At 53.7% G+C, this 22,915-nt stretch overlaps 6 protein-coding genes across 6 annotated transcripts; 2 read left to right on the top strand and 4 right to left on the bottom strand.

Annotated features, from left to right (window-relative positions):
- Positions 1 to 1,419: 1,419 nt before the first annotated feature.
- On the top strand, positions 1,420 to 4,455 carry J4E79_004461 (uncharacterized protein; the record flags this gene model as incomplete). The annotated part of the gene is made up of 1 exon (XM_049353346.1): positions 1,420 to 4,455. The coding sequence occupies one exon, from the start codon at positions 1,420 to 1,422 to the stop codon at positions 4,453 to 4,455; it is 3,036 nt and encodes a 1,011-aa protein (XP_049211794.1).
- A 780-nt stretch (positions 4,456 to 5,235) lies between these two features.
- J4E79_004460 (uncharacterized protein) lies at positions 5,236 to 8,677 on the bottom strand (the record flags this gene model as incomplete). The annotated part of the gene is made up of 2 exons (XM_049353345.1): positions 5,236 to 5,353; positions 5,409 to 8,677. The coding sequence occupies 2 exons, from the start codon at positions 8,675 to 8,677 to the stop codon at positions 5,236 to 5,238; spliced, it is 3,387 nt and encodes a 1,128-aa protein (XP_049211793.1).
- A 568-nt stretch (positions 8,678 to 9,245) lies between these two features.
- Positions 9,246 to 10,529, bottom strand: J4E79_004459 (uncharacterized protein; the record flags this gene model as incomplete). The annotated part of the gene is made up of 1 exon (XM_049353344.1): positions 9,246 to 10,529. One exon carries the CDS (start codon positions 10,527 to 10,529, stop codon positions 9,246 to 9,248), a length of 1,284 nt encoding a protein of 427 aa, XP_049211792.1.
- A 673-nt stretch (positions 10,530 to 11,202) lies between these two features.
- J4E79_004458 (uncharacterized protein) lies at positions 11,203 to 15,725 on the bottom strand (the record flags this gene model as incomplete). Its single annotated transcript, XM_049353343.1, has 2 exons — positions 11,203 to 11,253; positions 11,313 to 15,725. The coding sequence occupies 2 exons, from the start codon at positions 15,723 to 15,725 to the stop codon at positions 11,203 to 11,205; spliced, it is 4,464 nt and encodes a 1,487-aa protein (XP_049211791.1).
- A 493-nt stretch (positions 15,726 to 16,218) lies between these two features.
- J4E79_004457 (uncharacterized protein) lies at positions 16,219 to 16,674 on the top strand (the record flags this gene model as incomplete). Its single annotated transcript, XM_049353342.1, has 3 exons — positions 16,219 to 16,404; positions 16,471 to 16,571; positions 16,620 to 16,674. The coding sequence occupies 3 exons, from the start codon at positions 16,219 to 16,221 to the stop codon at positions 16,672 to 16,674; spliced, it is 342 nt and encodes a 113-aa protein (XP_049211790.1).
- Positions 16,675 to 16,712: 38 nt separating this feature from the next.
- J4E79_004456 (uncharacterized protein) lies at positions 16,713 to 18,236 on the bottom strand (the record flags this gene model as incomplete). Its single annotated transcript, XM_049353341.1, has 2 exons — positions 16,713 to 17,731; positions 17,810 to 18,236. The coding sequence occupies 2 exons, from the start codon at positions 18,234 to 18,236 to the stop codon at positions 16,713 to 16,715; spliced, it is 1,446 nt and encodes a 481-aa protein (XP_049211789.1).
- Positions 18,237 to 22,915: the final 4,679 nt, after the last annotated feature.

Below are 22,915 nucleotides of genomic sequence, written 5' to 3'. Positions count from 1 at the left end.
GAAAAAGTAAATTCACGACGCTCTTGTTACACGCAGGCAGACCTATACACTAGGACAGTATGATTGTAACACATCGGTATTGCGCGTCAATACCCACTGCAACCAGGCTTCTATGGTATACTAAAGGGATAGTCGAAGACCCTTGCTCATGGCTCGAGACAGCTATGCAATGGGCCTGTATGAGGGACGTTATTCAACTCGCGGTGTGACCTTTCCTTCTGGCTGGAAGCAGATGTGGAGTACGGATCAGCTCTAAAGTCTAGTTTTACCTGGCCCCCTTGAAGTGTTTAAATCCCGCGCCGGTTCACGACAACGACCGGGGACTAATTACCTGACATGTATTGATCGAGGAATGCTTTGTGAAAATTATAGAGTATGAAGACAACAGCATAGAGTATGGGCCTCGATGCGTGTGTACGATGGCACAAGCGCCGAATCTGACATGTATACCCCCAGTCGCCATGGTAGATTGCTGGCGTGTGACGCGCCGATCACCAACGGGTATAGGATTGTTGCGAATTTGCATCGTATTCAAGGGCAGAGCAGAGAGGCCGGATTGCGTCAAGTATCGGACGAGGACACTGGTGCGCTGACTCTGGGAGTAGCTTGGGGCGGTTCAACGGTTGGCTGGGCTCTCGACGCAGAGTCAAGCGGTCTGGGTGTGCCCACTCTCGACGCCCAGCTGTGTGCGATAACAGCGCCATTTCCTGCAGGAACAAAGTGATGTAATAAGTGGAGAGACGTGTGTTTCCGTGTCACGACGGCCAAAGACCCGGAGAAATCAAATCAAATTGAGTTAGGCTAGGCTTGTGAGTTGCCGGCAACGCAGGCACTCCACTGGTCTGTCGCAACGCGCGAACGCGTCTACGGCTCCGGATGCGACTGTGGCCTGCGTGTATGTTTTGGAGACTCTGCGGCTGCTTCTGCTCTGCGGGCGACGTGCGCTCTGTTTTGGAGTCGCGGACACTGCTAGGTCTCGTGATGCTCCCGACCAGGCTAGAGTAAGTAGAGGCTGGGATTCCGCCAAGAAAACTGTTCCTTCCTCCGCTCTCAGCAACGCATAGTCCGCAAAGCGCGTCTGCGGTGCGTCAAGTTATCGACCGCATTCAAAGCCACTCGTTATCCGTCCTGCCCTGATGAGAAGATCCTTTTAGCGTCGGTCTATTGTCGCGCCCGGTGTGTATTATCTCATCCTGCCTCCGCCTGCCGCGTCCCTGTCCTGCGCCTGCGTCTCGTCGGAGGGCTGCTGCTAGAGGCGCGTCCATCTAAACATCAACATGCCTGCTGACGGACCACTAGCCATATCCAACCCAGACACTCACGTGCGCCTATCGCTCTCTTCCTCGTCCTTGCCTTCACGCGCCTGTCCCCTCCCTGCCCGCCGCCGCTCTTGACTGCTCGCGGCAGTAGCGCACCATCATGGACTTCCAATCCCCCCAGAACGGCATGTACGATCCGTCGAGCTTCATCGACCCGAGCGCAATCGCAACACCCCAGATGAATGGCGCGCGCCCGTTCAATCCTATGCCCTCGGTGCCCCAGAAACGAGACTCGTCCGGCGCCGCTCTATCTTTATCGCGCTCTCAGACACCTTCACAGCAAGCCCAATTCGGCTTCCAGCACCAGCAAGGCTTCACTAACACGCCCTCGCCCACCATGCAGAGCCAGCACTTCGCGCCCGGCCAGATGGGAGGCCAGCGCATGAACACGGCCTCACCAGCGCAAAATCCCCACGCGCCGCAGATGTCGCCCATGAACTTCCAGGCTTCACCTATGAATCAAGCCTTCAATGCTAATTCCGGAAACCAGTTCCCCGTACAGTCGGTGCAACTATCACAAAATCTCCAGAGTCGACAGCAAGAGGCGCAAAGGCAATACGCAATGCGCCTGCAACAGCAGCAGCAGTTGGGTAATCTTGCCGCGAGCAACATGGCTGCGCGACAAGGGCAGCAGCCAGGCGCGCAGATGCCAGGCGCAATGCAGAATCCAATGCAAAACCCAATGCAGCATCCGGGCATGCAACAGAACATGATGCAGGCTCAAGGGCAAGCGCAGAACCAACAGTCGCAATACAACCAGTTCATTAAGAATGTTCAGGCGCTGATGGCCCAGCATAATAGACCCTTCAACCACCAACCACTCTGCGCCGGTCGGCCGACAAATCTCCAGAACCTTTACGCGGCCGTCATGCGCTTCAAGGGCCATCGATTTGTGACGCAACAAAACGGTTGGCCCAGAATCGCGCAAATGATGAACATACATCCACAACAGTTCCCAAACGCCCCCAACGAACTGCGCCAGATATACGAACAGAACCTAAGCCTTTACGAGACCGCATATCTGCAAAGACAACAGCAAATGCAACAGAAGGGTATGCCTCCGCAGGGACAGATGGGACAGATGGGCCAAATGGGACAGATGAATCAAATGGGTCAAATGGGCCAGATGAACCAGATGGGTTCTGTGGGTCAGCAGATGTCGCCAACAAGACCGACTATGCCGGGACAACAAGTCAATGCTGCAGGACACCAGGAATATCTGCAGCAACTACAGAGATCACAGGAGGCGATGAAGCAGCAACAGCAGCAACGGCAGTCGCTTCCGCCTGCCCAACAGCCGCATCAGCAACTCGACCCTTCCCCACATCCACACCAGTCGACGCCTTTACAGAGCAATGCAGCGCTACCAAGCGTCAACGGCACCACACCACAGCCGGACGGAAACGCGCGGAAAAGCCTCAGCAGACAGCTGGAAGGGACACCTACTCAGGGACAAGAGCCTGGCCAATCGCAGTCGTCACCAATGAAGCAAGAACAGAACGCCGCCGCAGATTCAGCCGCGGCCGCCGTTGAGGAGCCCGAGAAACGCAAACCAGTCATCGAGCAAGATGATGGCACGAGGGTCTATCAGCCCGCCTACCGAACGCAAGATACATGGGGAGGTCTCGACTTCGACTCCGACAACTTCAAGAACATGATCGACACAATCACAAACTACAAACCAAATGTTCCGTTATTACCGGAGATGGGTGTGATCGACGTTCGTGCCATCATCATGAGTATCAAGTCGGGACTACATGCGGAGGTGCGCTTGGGTCTGGATACCTTGACGCGGATAACGTATGACAACACCGTCCAGTTCAATTTGTCGCACTGCGACGACTTGACAGAAGTGCTGGTGGAGTACGCCGAAGATCAGCTGGAGATACTAGGCAACGACAATCCCGAAGTCACTGATATCATCGATCTCACCCCATACGAGGACGTCCTACATCACTGTCGCGAGGAAGCCTCGGCACTACAAGAACTCCCACAGGCTGGTACGAAGGAGTACATGCTCGACCGTACTGCAGACCGGCTGCTGGCAATCACCACCATCTTCCGAAACCTTTCTTTCCTCGAAGTCAACCACGACTCTTTGGTCAGCGCTCCAGTAATCAAGTTTCTCGCAAACTTCATACGGCTTGTCGGAACCCGCGTACTGTTGCTACGATCACACATCAACACCTTCGACTTCATGAAGGATGTAGTCACCTTCTTCTCTAACACAAGCGCGAAGGTTGTGTTGCCAAATCGTGAAGACGCATACGCCGTGTTGCACTTCCTCTGCGCTTTTGCTCCAGTTCCGCGACCCGCTGAGCCTGTCAAATTCACACCCTTCAACCCGCAAATCCACCGCTATCTCCCTTCTGCCGTTGATAGTCTTGCCAAACTCCTCGCTCGCGATGATCCCAACCGGACCTACTACAAGCAAATATTCATCAACGAGGCAACATCTATCCCTGCGTACGACCTCCTAACGCGTTCCTTCGCCCTCGCCATCTCCGTTGTGCCGGACCGCAACTACATTGAAAACAAAATGTACCAGATGAAAGAGCCACGCCCCAAGGAGGTGCGCATGTTCGAAGCGCGTGTTGCAGAGTCACGGAAAGCATACCTGATGCAGGGCATGTTGGCGGCAGATATACTCGCCAGCCTAGCTCCAGGGCCCGAGACCGGTATCTGTCGCTCATGGCTCGAGTCGGAAGACGGCTGGGCGCATAGCTTACTCAAGTTCGCCATGTCGCTATCCGCTACCGATGCGGCCATACCGCACCCCCCACAACCGCCAAATCACCGCGGCCAACGGCCCATGGACCATGACCGGGAAGGTTTCCAGCTCATCGTCCATCGCGCGCTATCAACCCTGAAACGCCTAGGTGACAAGTCAAAGGGTGGTGAACCGCTGGTCAAGGGCGTACAGCAAACAAACGGGCACATGGAACACGATGATGAGGACGACTATGACGAAGATGAAGACGACGACATGGAGATTTTCAACTTCAACGGTAGCTCGTGGAAAGTCAAGGCAGACATCTTACCTCGGAAAGAGACCATGCTCGGCGCATTGCTTACCGCTCAGTTGGATGTGCGGAGTCTGAACCAATTCTGCAAAATCGGTTATCTGGATGAATAATGGGGTGGTGTAGGATATGGAAGGTGGGGTTTTAGGCGAATATAGGAATGTGTATATTGGCGGAGGTGTTTGGAGACCAACCTTGCATGGGAAAGCATTTTTGCTTCAAGTGAACGTAGCATTGCGAGAGAGTTCACATGGATTTTGTGCGATTTTTTCTTGCCGTCTGTATCAACTCTTTCTTATCTTCTTGTATAGTCAATGTATGAGACTGTGGATGCATTATCATGTATTCCTTCGCAACGTACGTGAGGTCCTCTACTCTACTGAAATAGAGGACATGTGGATGACCAGATCAAGTCGACCAACCTGGCATGATCATCTATCGACAAACAGTGACATGATCACCAACATGGACAAGCACAATTCATGAATGATTACTCTCATTTCGCCCCTCTGCAGGGAACATGTTATACAGATTACTTTGCTCGAGTGTCAACGAGCGGAGCACATAAGACCTGTGCTCACAAAAGAATAAACGCCATGAGAGCTACCGAAGTAAGCCCAGGTTCCGAGTACCGTTTTGACCTGGTCCGCCCAACGCCATGCTATGCATTGAAAGAGAAAAAGACTCGAAATCCCCATGCTCATACCACCACACATGATGCGTTAATAGTCAGATAGTCCGTGCAGGACGAATGTCCTTGTACAAACTTGAAAAACCAGTTATGATACGTAGCAGCTGTTGCATCTCGATCATGTCCTCTACTAATGGGGTGCCCCGGGATTATGAACAGTGGATGGAGAGCCAGTCACTGTGCCGCTAGTGACGTTGTCGTTCTAGGACGGTGAGCCGGCGAAGGATGGAGTAGCAGGAACGACGGTGGCGGGAGATGCAGCACTTGCGTCCCTGAATGTGTCGTTCTGCTTCCGTTGGCCGTTGAGGAGCGGGCAGAGCCTGGTGGAAAATCTGTCAGTAAATTCGTTGAAGAAAGGGAAGATTGTCTACGCACTTCTTGTTGGTCTTGATATGACCCACCTCGCCGCAGTTAGCGCACTTGCGAGGTGTTGCTCCGCCTTTGCCTGGTCCACCAGTCGCACCACCTTCTCCGGTCTGCGACTTGTGCATACCCTTTGCCTTTTCACGACCTTCACGGCGTTCAATGTTGCGAGCTAGACGTGCTAACTCTGCCTTCAACTTCAACTGTTGGGCCCTGTCCACTTCAGGATCGCCAGTTGGTTTGATGTCCTCGATGCGCATGTTGAGAAGACGCTGCTGTCGCTTGTGCTTGATGTAGAGCTGGATAACGGCGGGGTCGGTGATGACCTCTGTGACATCCTCGTACTCATCGTACTTGTTCTTGATAGTGCGAGTGATCTTGAGCTTCTTGCCGCTGTTGTCCGCATTGCTATTGCGAGACATTTGTGACATGGTCTCATCATCAGGACGTACGGCCGGGGTGCCGACTTCGGAACGCTGGCGACCTGTGTTGTTGTGGTTTACAGCAGAGTCCACATCGTCTTCGGTGTCGGAGGGCGGGTTCTGAGCAGATAGACTCTCCTTCTGCTTGTTCCAGATGCGCTTAATGGCGTTCTCGTACATGACCTGTTGACGCTGGACATTGTAGCTGTGGCCACCAAGCTCCTTCATCTTCTTGTTATCGAGACGATCAGCTGCACTCTCACCAACATCTCTGAAACCACCCTTCATCGAAACCTTGATGAAACTGAAACCCAGACCTTGACCGGTAGGATCACCGTCACCATGAAGCTCCAACATGGCCTTGCCAGCGCAAGCGTTGAGGAAGTTCTTTGTTGTGTTCCATGGCGCGAGTTTGACATCAGCGTTCTCGTTGTCAGCCTCTTCATCGTCGTCACGGATCTCGTTCGACTTGATGCCGGCGTCCTGCAGCTGTTTATCACCAGCATGCATCGAGTCGATCAGACAAACATCTTCTGGCTTGATCCAAGTGCGTAGAATCGGCTCTTCGGGAACAGTCTCTCCAGGCACCGGCTCCCAAGTTCCAATGTCCTTCTGGTACTTCATGATTTCTCGCATTCGAGAGCGATTCTGCGCAATCTCGGTACCAGGCAAATGCTGCTTGATCATCTCGTTGCTGACCCAAGGTTGACGCGCATTCTTCTGCTGTCCCTTTCGATACAAGCGGAACGCGAGCATCTTCAATCGCTTCTTCGAGGCTTCAGTAACCTTGCGGGCATGTGTACCGGGCACTTCCACAGAAGGAAACTGCTGACCGACGACCATGAGATTTGGAATGTTTCGCATGTAGTACTTGGGGCCATTAACACCAGTGAAGCTTCTGCTCACAAGGAAATCGGTCTGTTCGGGCTTATGTTTGAACACGGGAGCTCGGTACATGGCGTTGTGAAGCGTCAACACTTGCTGGCCGGGCTCAACCTGACCGAACAGCGAGAATGGGCTCTTGTCTTGCGGTAGCAACACCGAGGTCTCACCAATACCATCTTCCGGTTTTGGTCGCGCAGTATCTTCCATGTCCTTCCGACGGTAGTAGTTGAGAATCTTGACACCCATACCGAAGTTGGACAACGTGGTAGGGTATTCCTCCGAGTACTCGGCAAGGAGGAGGTCAGAATTATCGCCAATGTTGAGGTCTTCTGCTGACGCGAAAGCTTCGGATGGCTTGAGGTTTTTCTTGTGCTTCCTTTTGACAGATTTGAGGACTGAGATACTAGCTCGCTCACCGGGCTTGAACGTGACAGTAGGACGGTGGAAAGACCGGAGTTCGCGGTCGGACAGCGCAACCTTGTAGAAAGGATATTGCAGCTTCAGTGCGGGCAAGCTGTGCTCAACGTTCATGTGGCCAATCGTACTACGGACCTTCTGTTGGCTGCTTTCCTTGAGCGCGTCGTAGGCCTCATCGTTGGAGATGTTGTAGCGCTTGAACATGGGGTTTGCAAGACTTCCGCGGCTGTCGCGCTTGAGGCCTACACCCAATGTCCGAGGTTTCGGTGGCTCTGCACTGGGCTGCTGCACATCCAGTAGGAGATGGGGGTCGTTCATGTCGAGAAGAGTCTTCTTGGACAGTCGCGCCGTCTCAAGCTCGGGATCGTCCCAGGTGGGTAGGTCCATGTGATCGTATACGGAGAATTGGATGGGCTGCTCACGGCTTCCAAGCTTCCGCTTCTTGTTCGGCGATAACTGCTCGAAGTCAATGCCCCCCATGCTATCAGGCGGCGTTGGTGCTTGGTTCCCGTCGGACATGGTCACATCGCTTGCACCATCTGGCACGTCCCAATCCTCACAGGCAATCCGTAGGTCGCTCCAGGATACATTGCCGATCATCTCACGGTCGTCGATGGTGTCGAGGTTGTCCAACTCTAACTGATCTTCGCTATCGCCATCTTCGTCGGCGGTATTGGTAATGTGAATGAGACCACCCTGCTCCTCTTCTTGCTGCCGGCCTGACTTGGCAGTGGTGGTCGTAGGATGCAACCGGAAGCTTTTTTCTTGGTCCGTCGCAAGGTCCAAGGTAAGCTTGTTGGTTTGGAATGGTCTCGGTGTCTTTTGCGGAACTTTGGGGATATAGAAAGCGCGCTTTCGAGGTACCAGACTGAAGAAGCGTGGCGGCTTGTCCGCCTCAAAGTTGGGCCAGATCTTCTCGAACTCCTCTCGCGATGTCTTTACGGGTGCAGCCGCCGGCTCATCCTTCTTGCGCGAAGACTGTGCGAACAGAGCCAGCTGCTCTCGCACCTCGGGGTCTTCCTCTTCCACCTCTTGCTGTGCGACACTGGTGGCGATGTTGCGGGTGGCAGACTGTGGCTTATCCTCTGCGACACTACTGAAGCCTTCCTGGACAAGGTCTTCGATGGAGGTGAGAGGGTCGTCTTCGTGTCGCGCGGACTCTTGCACCGGGTCGGAGTGGCTGGGATCGTCGCCGAAGAGATCATCGTTATCGTCGTGGTTGTCGCCGAAGAGGTCGTCCATGTCGACGTCTTCGTTGTCACCTGCGCCGCCAGAATCCTGTAGAGTAGTTCCGCTGAAGTTCTGGGTGCTATCGGCGCCCTCGCCCGACGCAAACTCCTCGTCCGGCAAGTCGTCATCGCTGATGTCTTCGTAGTCGACTGCGTCGTCGGCCTTCTCGCCAATATCCAGCGGCCGATCCGCGATACCGCCCAGGAGATCCTCCTCGCCTTCGGCAGCGCCCCGCGACATCTGTTGCATGATCTTGCGGAAGTCCTCCTCATCGTTGTCCGCGGTGGAGTCGCCGCCGACATTCTGGGGTGGGTGTTCGTCGGCCATGGTCGCGTGTGGTATTATGGGAGCTAAGCGTCGCTGGACGTGTTCGGGGAGTTGGAGGGCAGTTGAGGTATTAATATAGGCGTGTGACTCAAGCGCAAAAAGTGAAAGCGCGCCGCGAGGCAGAAGGGCGGTTGAGGGGTGCGCGCGCCGTCATTCACGCTATCACCGCGCTCGAAATACTGCGAGGCGCCACAGAGACAGGCCGGGTGGTTGCGTCGGTTGTTCGGGTGCGTCTTCGGGGGGCTTCTCGGTCGTGCGGGGGCGCGGGTGTCGATACAGCCAAATGGCTCCGTGTCGTGTACAAGTGATGGAATCCAGTCGCGGTTCAAGGCCGCGGCAGAGTGGTCCGTGCGCCGAGCTAAAACTAGTCAAAGAGAACGGTCAAGCATCGCTGCGTTCAAGATTCACTTCACGCAATGTGCACGGATGTGGGGATTTTCAATAGAACATTGCATTGTATCAGGTGGTCGCACTGCTACGTTTACAATCATGTGTCCAGTCCTTGTCGCCTCCAATCTGTGCTATCGGGTCGCCGCACGGTGACGCCTGCCACCCCGTCGTCTCCAACTCACATCTCCTCCTGCTCAACTGATTCCTCCTCCATGTTCACGTCTCCGTCTTCTTCATCTTCGATCACTTCTCCATGACCTTCTTTAGTATCGTCAGCGGCAGGTTCTGGTGACGTGCCCCAGATGCGAGCACGAGCTTTCGCATACTCCTTCTTGACCGTGGGCACGCCAAGGGACCATCCACGCTCCTCGAGCTTGTTGCGGATGTCCTTGAACGACATGCCTTCAGCATCGTGCCAAACAACAATGCAGGCCTTGTCAAACTCGTGGCTCTTGTAGTTCCGCTTCTCGCGCTGAGCCTGCTTCATGGCTTTGACCGAGCCACCCTTCGAAGAAGCAATCGATGTATCCGCCGAAGTCTCTTCGAGGGCCGAGACTTCGCCTTCGCCTTCGCCTTCGCCTTCGGTCTGCTCCTCGGAGGGAGCAACCAAGTCCTTCTCGGGCTGAATACCACTTAGACGGGGCGCACGCGGCCTTCCACGTCTCGAGATGTTCCTGCCGACTACGCCAATCTGCGTAGCAGGCCTTGCACCGTAGCGCTTCTGTAAGCGCTCGAGAGACCGAATATGGCGGCGACGTACAGCTTCATCCGTCACTGTATCGTTTGGGAATGCCTTGTTGTACAAGATAGTCGCCTGCGAGTATGTGTGCTCCAAGTCATCTAGCAAGTAGATAATCATACTGTTCTGGTGATCTTCTGTGTCACCATAGGGAGATGCACCGGGTGTGGGAGCTGGAGGGTCTTGGCCGGCCACGAGATCACGCGGCGGCATGTTGATTGCCTTGATGCTGTTATAGGTCAGACCCAGCTCCTGGGATGATCGTACTTGACGCTTCGCTCGACCGCCTTTCTTGTCTTCTGCCGCGCGCTTCTTGCCATGTGACGAATGTTCCTGAGCAACGGCGCGAGGGTCTTTCGAAGAGGTGACGAATGGTTTGGCCTTGCGGTCTACGCGAGAGTTCTCCTCAGTCCCGGACGCTGACCTTGCAGCAACCCCTTCATCGCTGCTTGTCGCCGATGCAGATAAGTCTGATTCTTCTGATACAGCCGTCATTTCGACAGATTTGACTGTTGTGTCTTTGCTCAGAGTGGTCTGGGTAGACTTGGTACTGCGAAGAGTTCGCTTAGGCGTAGTTTGGCCATTGCTCTTTTCGACTCGAGGGCTCTCAGAGGTCTTTTTCGCTTCGGATATAGGAGTTACCGCTGCCTCTTCTGCGCTGCTAACATCTCGAGTTGTGTGGCCTTTCAACGGGGTGGGAACGGAGTCAGTGACGTGGGCCATGGTGTTGTGAGCGGCTGACGTAGTCGCGCGCTCAAGTTGTGAGGTGCTGGTGAAGTAGAAGTGTATTATTGTGTTGGTGGAGAACGTGCAGTGGTTGCGGGTATAGGTATAGGTAGGGGCAGAGGCAGGAGGTGGGTATGTGGTGTAGGCCGAAAGTTGGTGTAACCCGTGTTGACGTACTCGAGTAGGTTGTTAGCAATGGTCAAAGCTAAGACAAGTGTAAGCGGTATATGAGGTGGAGGTCCGAGGTGGCGAGGGGCGATTGCGTGGGAGTTGGAAACCGTAGCAACGCCTCGGTCGAGAAGTTTTGTTGTGTGCGCAGGCAGCCGCTATGCCTGATGAAAGGGACGGGAAGTGAAATTGACTACACTGCTGCCACTTAAAGAGCCTAGGGGAGGAGAGCGAGCAAAGCTAGTTTGATCTAGCTCCGTGCAACTGTAGATTCGCGCAACCTTGGACGCTCAGTTAGGTATATCAGTGCTCAAAGCGAGGTTTTATAGATATAATGATAATGACATTCAACATTGCATTCGTTCAGTACCAGGCCGCATGTATCTCAGTATGGTATCATCGCAGCTAGCCCAACCCATTCCGCTTCATACCGAATACGTGCCCGCGAGTTTACTCCCAACACCAAACACCAATCGCAAGAGTCTTCGTTGCCCACCAATCATTAAGCCTGTTTAATGATATAGTCTTTGTTCTCAATCGTAACACTTTTCGTCTAAAATAAGTCAGTAAACGATGCTGAAGCCATTGAGTGTGCACTTGAGATGAGCTTACCATGTGATTGACCTTGTACACGCCGACCAGCCGCGATGCAAGTTCAAACATGTTGTTTCTAAGTGAGATAACAATGAACTGTGCGTTCTTCGTCCTCTCCTTGATGTAACTCGCCACGATGCTCACGTTGCGGAAGTCTAGCGCCGCGTCGATTTCGTCCATGACGTACAACGGTGTAGGCTTGTAGTGATGCAAAGCAAACACCAAAGCTAGAGAGCTCAATGTCTTCTCACCACCGGAAAGGTTGCTGATGTTCTTCCATGACTTTTTCGGAGGCATTACTGAGAACCGGATGCCCTCGGAAAAGGCGTCGAGTGTATCTTCATATTCGAGCTCGGCGTTGCCACCCATGGTAATCATCTGGTACATCTCTTTGAGACGCGCAGTGATGATGTCGAAACCAGCCTTGAAACCTTCTTTGCGAAGACGTCGAAGCTCTTCGCACTTGTGCTTTGCAGCGTCACGGGCGCTGACAGCAGAAGCGAGGTCTGTGGAGCGCGCAGCATGCTCCTCGACACGTTTGCGGTACTCGGCGAGGACCGCTAGGTCGACTTGCGTGGACTCATTCTTCTTCTCCAAGTGGGCGATTTGGTCCTTGAGAGTAGCCTTGTCCATGTCTTGAAGCTCGTCTTTGCTGTAAGACGGGAGACCTTCACCTCCGTTTTCTTGTTCCTCGCCCAAGTCGGTGACATTTTGGTATGCGAGCTTGCTTAGCTTGTCATGGAAGTATGCTTGCTTCTTCTGGTACTCGTTCAGAGTCTTTTGGCTTTCTTCAAGCTTATTGCGCATCTCAATCTCGACCGCACGCGTCTCGTTGAGCTCGCCCAGCTTCTCATCGAGCTCCTTCTTGACCAATTGAAGTTCTTCTTTCCTGGCCTCGAGCTGTTCTTGCGCTTCTTCGGCCTGCTGTCGGATCCCGGAAACGTCGCGTTGTTGTGAAGCCATATCATCTTCAACCTTCTCGGCATCAAGAGCAAGCTTTTCGAGCTCTTTGATGGCATCGTTATGTGCCTTCTCGTGCTTGACGCACTGCTTCTCTTCCTTTGATTTCGCGACCTGTGCATTGGACACTTGCTCGGTCAATGTATCGATCTGTCCCTTGAGACCATCGACTTTGGCCTTCTGACCTCGTAGCTTGACTCCTCCGATCTCCATGATTTTGTCCTGAAGAGCCTTGATCTCCGCTTCAATATCCTCAGTCTCTGCACGAAGTTTAGAGACCTCCTTCTCCATCGTGGCGATGTTCTTCTCCAGCGATGCGATGCGTCCCTTGTCGGTCTTCGTGGATGTCTGTTCACTACCTAGCTCTTTGATGCGGCGCTGAGAATCCGCAATATTGCGATCAAAACTCTCAAGTTCCAGCGCAAGCTTCTGTGACTTGGTGTCTAGTTCGGGTATCTGCTGATTGAGGTCTCTCAGCGCAGTCTCGAGCTCCCGCAGCTCTTGTTGGAACTCAGCAAAGGTCTGTTCAAGCGTATCGCGGTCATGCTCGAGCTTTGTGACCTGGTCTTTCGAGACGTCAGACGCGAGCTTGGAAGACATCTTTCCCTTGACTACTCTGCTTCCACCACCACTCATGGTACCCGCAGTGTCGATAAGCTTGCCGTCTAGGGTGACGACTCGCCATCTCTTCGCGCCATATGCGATACGCTCAGCTTGGTCAAGGTCTTCGGCGACCAGCGTGTTTGTCATAACCTGGAAGAATGCAGGCTTGAGCTTTTCGTGCTTAGGCTTGACAAGGTCGAAAAGACGTGGCACGTTCTCGGGTGTTTGCACTGGCGACATGTCACGCTTGGCGAGGCGATCCAGGAGAATGAAGTTGGCGCGACCGAGGTTGTTCTTCCGTAGGTACTCAATGCACTGCTGACCAGACTCTACTGTGTCTACAACCATGTTGTCTAGTTGCGGACAGGCCGTAGAGATAGCAACGTCGTACTTCTGATCGATGGTGCCTAGGTTTCCGAGTCGACCATGGAATCCATCGATACGTCCTGATTCTTTCAGACGCATCAGACCCGTCAAAACGTTGCCTTGAGTCTGAGCGGAAGAGAGACTTGCCCGGGCCTCATCTGCCTTGGCTCGTGCGCCAGATAGCTTCGACCTCAGCGCCGGTTCTTGTTGAGTTATCTCCTCAAGTTTAGCCTGTGTCTTTTGTACGTTCTTCTCGACACGCTTCCTCTCGGCTTTGCACTCATCAAGTTCCGCAACCTTCGCCTGTTTGGCTTCCTCCAAGCTCTCGATCTTTGCTTCGACTTCGGCAATACCCTTGGCACCTGCATTCTCACGCTCACGCATGATGTCGAGCTCGCTCTGGGCAACTGCAATAGCGGACTGTTTCTCGTTGATCTTCGCACTCCAAGGTTCCAAAGATTTTTGCTTTGCAGCGATCTCGTCGGAGAGACCCTGTGTTTTACCAGCCAAGCTCTTGCGAATCGTCTCGAGCTCCTTCGCTTCGACCTCCATGCTTTGCTCGAGTTCAGCAATCTCTTCGTTGTAGCGCTCGACGTCCGCAGCGTACTGCTTGGCGAGGCTGTCTGCTTCCGATCGACCATAGCCACTTGTCTCCTTGGTCTTCTCCAGCTTCTTCTGTTTATTAGCCAGGAACTTCTTTTTCTCCTCGAACTTGACCGTCTCCTTGTCAACGCGGGCCACCTCTTTCTGGTACTCCTGGTTCTTCTTTTCGAGCTGCTCACACTCTTTCGCGCCAGTCTTGTATTGTCGCTCAAGCCCCTTGATCTCTTCCTCGTTACCCTGGTGCTTCTGCAACTCCTCATCAAGCTGCGACTGGAGCTGTCCGACAGATTCCTGGGTGACTTGAATGTGATCGTCGAACTCGGACACATATATTTGGTAGAGGGTGGACTGCTTCGAGGCCAGCTCGTTCTCGTCACGAATGTAGGCGAGCGCCTTGTTCTTCTTCTCTTCCAGACTGCTCTTCTCCTTCTCGACGTGCTGTACACGGCTGCTCTTCTCACGACAGACTTCATTCAGGGTCTCCACTTCGACCTCTGACTCTGCAATGGGTGTCTTGTATTTGGACGTGCCGATGATATCTTCGAGATACTCTAGCAGACCATCGTCATGTTCGCCCTGTGCTTTTGGCTTCATCTGCGCGATCGATTCAACCTCACCCTGCAGGATCAAGAAACGCTTATGGTCGAGATCCACGCCGCGGTCTTTAAGCAGGGTCGTGACAATCGTGAATGTAGACTCCTTCCTGTTGATGTAGTATTTGCTCGAATTGTTCTTGAACGCTCTTCGAGAGACAACGAGGTCTGAGTCAGGGATGACTTCGTGGCCGCCGTTTGGGAGGTCCTTGACTTCTTGGAAGTGGACTTCGACCTCGCAGTAATCCAGGTCCGGGAACGCCGCCGAATTGTGAATGAGGGCGGAAAGCTTGCTCTGTCGCATCTTACTTGCACGGAAACCGAAGACGAAGAGAAGCGAGTCGATGACGTTTGACTTCCCGGAGCCGTTCGGTCCCACCACGGAGGAGAAGGAGGCGTGGAAGGGCCCAACCGCCTGTCGGCCAGCGTAACTCTTGAAGTTATTGAGGACAAGCCAGGTGATTACTGTCCGCTGTTTAGGCGCCACAGGCTCATGCAACGCGGGGATACCTGCCGCTCGCCTCTTGACCACAATATCTATAGGCTCAAGCATAGTTTGTTGTGTGCCGAGATCCTCCATGACCTTGGCTGGGGGCTGAGGCTCTGATAAAGGCTCGACCTCGACCTTCGGTTCCGGTACGGGCGACTCGTCTTTCGCTTCTATCTGGGTAACCTCAGCGACAGGCTCGGGTACGGGTTCTGGCACAGGTGCGGGTGCAGGCTCCGGCGTTCGGTCGGTCATGGTAACATCGCTCGCAGCGTCACTCGTAGGATCGTCTACCATGTCATTCGTGGCATCGTCTGCCGTGTCGTTTGTACTATCGGCGAGCGGCGAGCTTGGTGTAACGGTGGCTTCGGACGCCTGCTCAACCTCGGGCTCGGGCGATATTGAAGGCTCAGGCGTGAGCAAGTGCGAGGTATCCTCAGCCGGAGGTGCAGCGACAGAAGCACGTGGCTTCCTGCCGCGCTTCTTGGGCACCGCCTTGGAGGGTGAAGCCGCCCTGGTGGTCCTCTCTGTCGCGGGTGTGAGCGTCTGCGTGGGTTCGACCGACTCTGTGGCGCGTGTCCGCCGCCTCGCTGCGGGCTTGGGTGTCGCTTCTTCATTCTGGGCTGCAGCCTTCCGAGGCCTCCCCCGTCCCCGTCCCGTCTTGAGTGGCGCGGGGGCCGGTGTGAATTCTTCCTCCTCCTCCTGCTTGACTTCGGGCGTCGGGGTCCTGTTCTCCTCGTGGTCCGAGTCGTCGACAACGGGTGCTTTTCGGCGCGTCGCAGCGGCGCGCGTAGATTTCCTCGGGGACGTGGAAGCCATGATTGCTATGGCTGTGGGCTGGTCGTGGTTGGGCGCGAATTGCGCGGAGTATCCTTGTGCAACTGGACACTTTCCTAGTGTTGTGCGCACAGGTAAACAAACACCCTGACACGTGCGGTCTGCCTGTAGCGGGGCGCGGGGCTAACGTGCCGCCACCTTTCCTTCAACCGTCAGACTGCACCGGGCTTCGAGGTACACCTCAACAACGCAAACTTGACCGCCTTTGATTCTGTTCTCAGACAGACTTCCCATTATTAGGCTTCGCGTTTTGCTGGTAGAGTCTGCCTCACACATACCAAACTGCTCATGGTTACCATATGCGGTGCTGTGCAGCTGCCGTGAAGGTAGCCCCGCCCCAGGCACCGTTGCGATTGGCTACATCCACATCATCGTGGATCTCAGCTGCAGTCATATAACTTTGATACCAAAAGGCTGCGGGTACTCCAATCTCTTTTGTATAACTATCAACTCATCACTTCCTACCTGCGTAACCATGGCATCAAGTCTGCAAAAGTTCAAGATTATATTCTTCGTCCCTCCCTCTGCCCTCAGCGCCTGCAAGACCGCTGTCTTTAGTGCCGGTGCAGGGCGTTATCCAGGCCCGGGGGGCTACACCGAAGTTTGCTTCACAAGCAGAGGAACGGGACAATTTAGACCGGGCAACGCTGCCGACCCTCACGTAGGTTTCTTAGGCATAGGTAGAGCCACAGTGTGATGAACAGTGAAGTCTGACAACGGCTTTTAGATTGGCAAGGCTGGTGAACTACAAGAAGTGGACGAGTACAGAGTCGAGGCCATGTGCATGGGGCGCGACATAACTGTCAAGGCCGTGGAAGCACTGAAAAAGTGAGTCTGTCCATCTCCAGTGATGATCAAGATCGCTGATGGAAGCAGAGCACACCCATACGAGGAGCCAGTATACGAAGTGTACAAGATGGAGGACATGTAATACGCTCATACTCGTTCCATTCTTGTAAATACAGTTCGCTATTTCGACTGTACACTCTCTTTGTCGGACAATATGGCTTGCAACACCTGTTTGATGATGGGCAAATCCCTCTCGGCGTTCGTCATCCAGTTAGAAACTGCAAATCTACAAGCTGGCTTCCCGTCCCATGCTGTACCTGACACATATATTTTCCTCGTTGCCTTGATCTTATTGACCAGTTGATTGTTCAGTGCTTCATCTGTTGCACGGAACAGTACAATGATGTATATGCTGTTTACGACGTCTTCCTGAGGAGTATCGTGTTGAGGGAGGAGCTCATATCCATCAGTCTCCAGAATATATCTTGCGATTCCTCGCGAGAGTTCAATCTGTCGTTCCAACATCGCACGATAGCCCTCTTTACCATACGCAACAAGGTTGGCGTAAACCGGCAGCGCTCGGAATCGTCGTGAGTTCTCGAGTCCAATGTTCAGTGGTGACATGATGGCGTTCGCGTCGTTCCCAGAAGCGAGGTATGCCGCGTTCGGATTCTGGAATACGCGTTCAGCGATGTTGCGGTGTCGAGAGAAGAAGAAGCCACAGTCGTATGGCACGTTGAGCAGCTTGTGCGCGTCACCTGTGATCGAATCCGCAAGCTCAAGACCTTCACAAGCCTGGGTGATAGAGGAGTACGCGGGTGAGGTCAATATGCGGCCGAAGAGCCCAAACGCACCATCCACATGTATCCATGCTCCATACATGTCGCACAGCTTTCGCATCTCCTGCATTTCTTCTAACCCAGAAGTCGCAAAGACTCCTGTGTTGACTTCGGATGCAGAGATAGCCACGATCGATGCGGCACCAGGTCGCTCAAGAGACTTCTTGAGTAGCTGCATGTCGAATTTGTGCGGCGCATCTGGCTCTCCTAGACACTTGACGCTCGTCCGCCCCAGACCTAGTATGCTTGCCGCCTTGCTCAGCGATGAGTGCGGTACCGTGGTCAAGATTTGGATCTCGTCGATACCAGCTTTCCGCATAGCTTCCGTGATACCAAGTTCGCCAACGCTAATCTCGACGTCTGTACGATGTGCTGAGGCTTCAGCAATCACATACTATCGTCCACACGCCAGCCCCAGGATATTGGCTGCCGTCGCACCTGTGGTAAATATGCGGTGTGGCCATTGCTCTGGTGCGAAATTGAGCAACTCGCACAATAGAGAAAGAGCTCGATCCTCCACGTCTGTGGCGATGGTCTCATTTGGTAGGTGAACTTGCACGTTTTGGTCATAGGCTGTGACCAGGTTGTCGGCAAGAAGTGCTACAGGTGTCGCACCACCGGTTACAAAGCCGTAGTAGTTAGGAGAGCGGGAACTACTGTTGAAGGCTGGGGCGAGGTCCTCTTGTATGTGCCGTATGCTTTCTTCGAGACCCACGCCCTGGCTCTGGAGGTGGGAGTGAAGCATAGAGCGAGCAGCACTCAACGTATTCGTTGAGGGAAGGACATTCTCAGGCGGTGGGCCTGAGTGTAGCTTTGAGATCGACGTCGACAGTCTTTGGAACAGCTCGTGAGCTGGGACCTCCATGATGGATTGAATTGATGCGTATAGAAGTAGAACTGGGAAAATTCACAGCTCGTTCCCGACGTGGATGTTGGAACGTGAAGAAGTGCAGCATATAAATGTTGGCGCGAGAAGTGCTTGTACGAGCGACGGGACGCGTCTGACTCTATGAAGAGTCTAGATTTCGCGATGATTGCCTAGGATAGCCGGAAGCGACATGTGCCTTCGCAACCTGCGCCATATTTTGATCCATCGAGCGGGCCACTTTCGCGATTGGCTGTCTTGAGCGGGTTCGTGAAGTAAGCGGCACGTTTGACTCCAAAGCGGCAGGTCCACTCGACGTTCTTCGGCATCCACCCAGCACGTGACTTGGTGCTAGCGCGGCGCGTTCCGGAGTTAGCACAACACGGTCAACGATGCTATCGGTGACATCGCCACCATTACGCCTGCAAAACCGCGATGCCTACACGGACCGACGCGTAAAATATTCATGCGGACTCACACCGACGATGCGACGCTCTCATGCCTCAGAACAATCTTAGCAAACATCTCAAGTGGTTGATCGCAGAGAAGCCTTTCATTCCGCCAGCGGCTTCGCTCGTTGCATACGATCCCGACGCAGTTCCGACGAGTTCAGCTACGATTTCACAACAGCATTCTTCCTTCTTGGACAACCACGCAGGATACGATGAGCCTGAAGCTGCCTCCGCGCCACCACCCCCACCAGCACTACCAGCCGAACGTCCCGCTCCACCCCGCGCTCTCGCTCGAACACGGACTATTGATATACACAACCCGCCAGGCACGGAAGACCCGACCTTGGATATGGCAAGATTGAGGCACACTCCAGCGAGTGGAAAGCCTAGACTTATCTTAGCGGGGTTGCCTGAACATGTATCCTCTTCCAAATCAGCAGGCAGGGAACGAAAGGAACCGAGTGATGTTGGAAGTTTCAAGAACAATATACAAGATCTATCAGCGAATGTGAGGAGTATCACTGGGACTACTGGCACGCCTGCCTCCCAACATGCTACCGCGAGAACGAAGTACCGCGAGCCAGTCGATGTCGACTCAATCGATCTCACTGGTGACGACGCGGGTCGCTCCTCTCCAGTTCCAGCGCGCACCTCTAAGGGTCGGAAACGAAAGAGCGACGAGTACGAGGCAGACCTCCGTCGCACCAAGTCTCCCAGACCTGTTCGCAAGGCTCATGCGCTCAGTCCAGAGCCCGTCGACGACGATGACTTCCCCGATATCGATGATATGGTCATGGCCCCCGACAGCCCTCCTCCACCATACTCAACCATCGTAGACGGTGTAGGCAAACAGTCAAAGCACACCGCGACAGCAGAAGACGACGACATGGAAGCTATGTTGCAATTAGAAGAGGAGGAGAGACAAATGGCGAATGCAGAGAATGCGATAGCCTCACAACCCCGCAAACGCAAGTCACTGAGCCGCGCACCCTCGGAGAATGCGCCAGCTCGCAAAATGGGGAAGCAAACGCGTAGTCCTTCGCCCCGGAAGAACGATCTCGCTAAGACCGGGGCCATGGCTAGAAATGATCGACGTTTGGACACACCTGGTACTAAGAGGGTTGGGCATGCGGTCTTGGACTCGGAGGATGACGAATTTGGTGCACTGGATGAGATGGATATCGATACCCAATCCCGGACGAAATCACCCACCCCAACAGGGAAGAAAATGCGCGAGAAAACACCGATGACCGAGTTCACCAGAGGTGCCAGTCAAACGCAGCTTCCCATACGATCGCCTTCGAAGACCGTAAGAAGCCCAAGCCCATATCAGCCGGAACAGGACTCTATGCCCACTCCAGCGAAGTCTCAGTCTCCAAAGAAGGCTGCAAGGCCTACACCCACACCAGTGCCTGCATCCACAAAACGCGTACCAAGCTCTTCCGAACTTCCAAAGGAAAGGAGAGATGCTATCAGAGAATCCATGGATACCTTCCTGTGCACTGAAGGCCAAAGATTGCAGAAACACCTCAACGCTGCAAGCTCGGCATGGGATAATGCTAGGGCTGCGTTTGTAGCACATCTTTCCGAGTTTGGCAAGCCTGATCCAAGCGAACAAGAAAGGATGGAACACGCTCGTTCACGAAAAGAGGCAGTCGAGCAATTGATAACCTTGAAATCCAAACACGAGGAACTAATCGGGCAGCGGCAGAGAGTCAAACAGAAGCTAGAGGATGACTTGAACATCGGTCAATTTGATGCAGCGGACGGTGAAACCCTCAGCAGACTGTTCAAGATGAACGAGGATGTTCTCATCCAGATGTTTTACCTCCTGGATGCGGCAGCCATCAAGCAGCAGTCAACACCTCTTGTGAAGACTGAAACGAAAGTCAGCCGTAATGTGGTCATACAATCAACCCAAGCGAGCCCGGTCCGCCCACACCTAAAAGCGTCAAGGGATGCAGGCTCACATCGCATCCCCCAGACACAATACGGTAGGCCAACCGAGGCTCCCGCTCAGGAACTGTGGACGCCTACTCGGCATATCCGTTTCGCAGAAGAGCAAGTAGCTGCGTCCCCACTACCGCCCCCAAACCTAGGCTCCCGTGCCCGTGCGAATGATGGCATGGCAGGAAAGCAAAAAGCGAAGTCAAAAGAGCGATCCCATAGAGTGCCTGAGACGCCAGAGCGCCGACGTTCTCCAAAGCGATCAAGGCCAGTAGCTCCGCAACACACACCAGATGAGTTTAGCGAGCTTGACTTTGAAGAGAACGAAACCCTGTTCAGCAACAACATGGGCGAACTTCACCAACCCATTGAGATCAATGACGACGATGATTTTGGTGAGGCATTTGGACCGGACGACGATGATGACTTCCTTCACGAGATCACCAACATTGAGAATCAGGCACCAGGTGGTTTTGATTGGAAGGGCGAGCGGGCTGGGAATCACGTCACTACACAATCTCGTGAGGTGTTCCGCGAAACTTCTACCAATAAAGCCAAGCCTAAACCAGCCCAGCAAGCTTCACCGAAGAAGCAGCAGCTGGATATGCCTGCTAAGAATCATCCTGGTATGAATTTCCCTTGGTCACAAGATCTAAGGACCGCCCTCATTCGCCGCTTCGGTCTGCGAGGATTCCGTCCAGGACAGTTGGAAGCTATAAACACGACGCTGTCTGGCGAACACTGTTTTGTGCTCATGCCTACGGGAGGTGGCAAATCTCTTTGCTACCAACTTCCGTCAGTAATTACCTCAGGCAAGACAAGAGGAGTCACCATCGTAGTATCTCCGCTCTTGAGTTTGATGGAGGATCAAGTGGAGGCCTGCAAACAGCGCTTTGGGATGCAGGCCTTTCTGATCAACGGAGAATCGACCGCAGCACAAAAGAACATGATCATGGACGGGCTACGTCAGCGGGATCCCCAACAGTTCATACAGATCCTCTATCTAACACCCGAGATGCTCAGCAAGAACCAGAGAATGATCAGTGCTTTCCAGCAATTGCATTCTGGGGGCAATCTTGCCCGCATCGTCATCGATGAAGCGCATTGTGTCAGTCAGTGGGGCCACGACTTCCGGCCAGATTACAAAGCACTTGGAGACGTCGTTCGTCAGTTTCCAGGAGTACCCGTTATTGCACTGACCGCGACTGCGACCCAGCTTGTCCGCACTGACGTAGTAGCAAACCTCGGTATACAGGGTTGCCGTCAATTCTCCCAGAGTTTCAACCGCCCCAACTTGTCTTACGAGGTTGTGCCAAAAGCCAAAGGTGTCATCGACAGCATCGCGGATCTAATCAAAGAGAGATACGTTGGGAAATCCGGCATCATATACTGCTTGTCACGAAAGAGCTGTGAGCAAGTGGCCCAGAAGCTATCCGATGTGGGCATCCGTGCGTATCACTACCACGCAGGAATGGAATCCGCAGACCGATCCGAAGTCCAACGCAAATGGCAGAAGAACGAATATCATGTCATAGTGGCTACCATCGCCTTTGGTATGGGAATCGACAAGCCTGATGTACGATATGTGATCCACCACTCGCTGCCTAAGAGTTTGGAAGGCTACTACCAAGAGACCGGTCGAGCTGGCCGTGATGGCAAACGTTCAGAGTGCTACCTGTACTATCAGTATGCCGACTCGAGAATATTGCGCAAGATGATCGAGGAAGGCGAAGGTAGCTGGGAGCAGAAACAGCGACTGAGCGATATGCTGAGAACTGTCATCCAGTACTGCGAAAACAAAGCAGACTGTCGCCGCGCCCAAGTACTCGGATACTTTAGTGAAGCATTCGATGCCTCTAAGTGCAACTCGACGTGCGACAACTGTCGCTCAGATGCGACGTTTGTTACTAAAGACCTCACGGACTACGCTGCCATGGCCATCAAACTTGTGAGCCAGGTACACGAGGACAACGTGACGATGCACCAGTGCGTGGACGCTTTCCGTGGCGCGGGCAGTGCGAAGATCAAACGCTCTGGATTAGAAGAGTATGGATGGGGCTACGGCAAGGACTTGGAACGCGGTGACAACGAACGCATCTTCCAACACCTGCTCGACGCTGGGGCCTTCAGGGAAAGAAGCAAGGTGAACAAAGTTGGCTTCGCGACGAACTACTTACACGTATGTATTTACTGCCCTGACTGTATTCTACATACTGACGATTGTAGCCTGCTTCGGCACGCAACGACTACGAGAGCAAACGAAAGCAGCTCAAGCTTCAA

Source organism: Alternaria viburni (assembly GCF_023758015.1).
Source record: "Alternaria viburni strain BMP 2772 chromosome Unknown scaffold_8, whole genome shotgun sequence".
Lineage (NCBI taxonomy): Eukaryota > Fungi > Ascomycota > Dothideomycetes > Pleosporales > Pleosporaceae > Alternaria > Alternaria viburni.
This window is presented reverse-complemented; position numbering and strand designations above follow the sequence as displayed.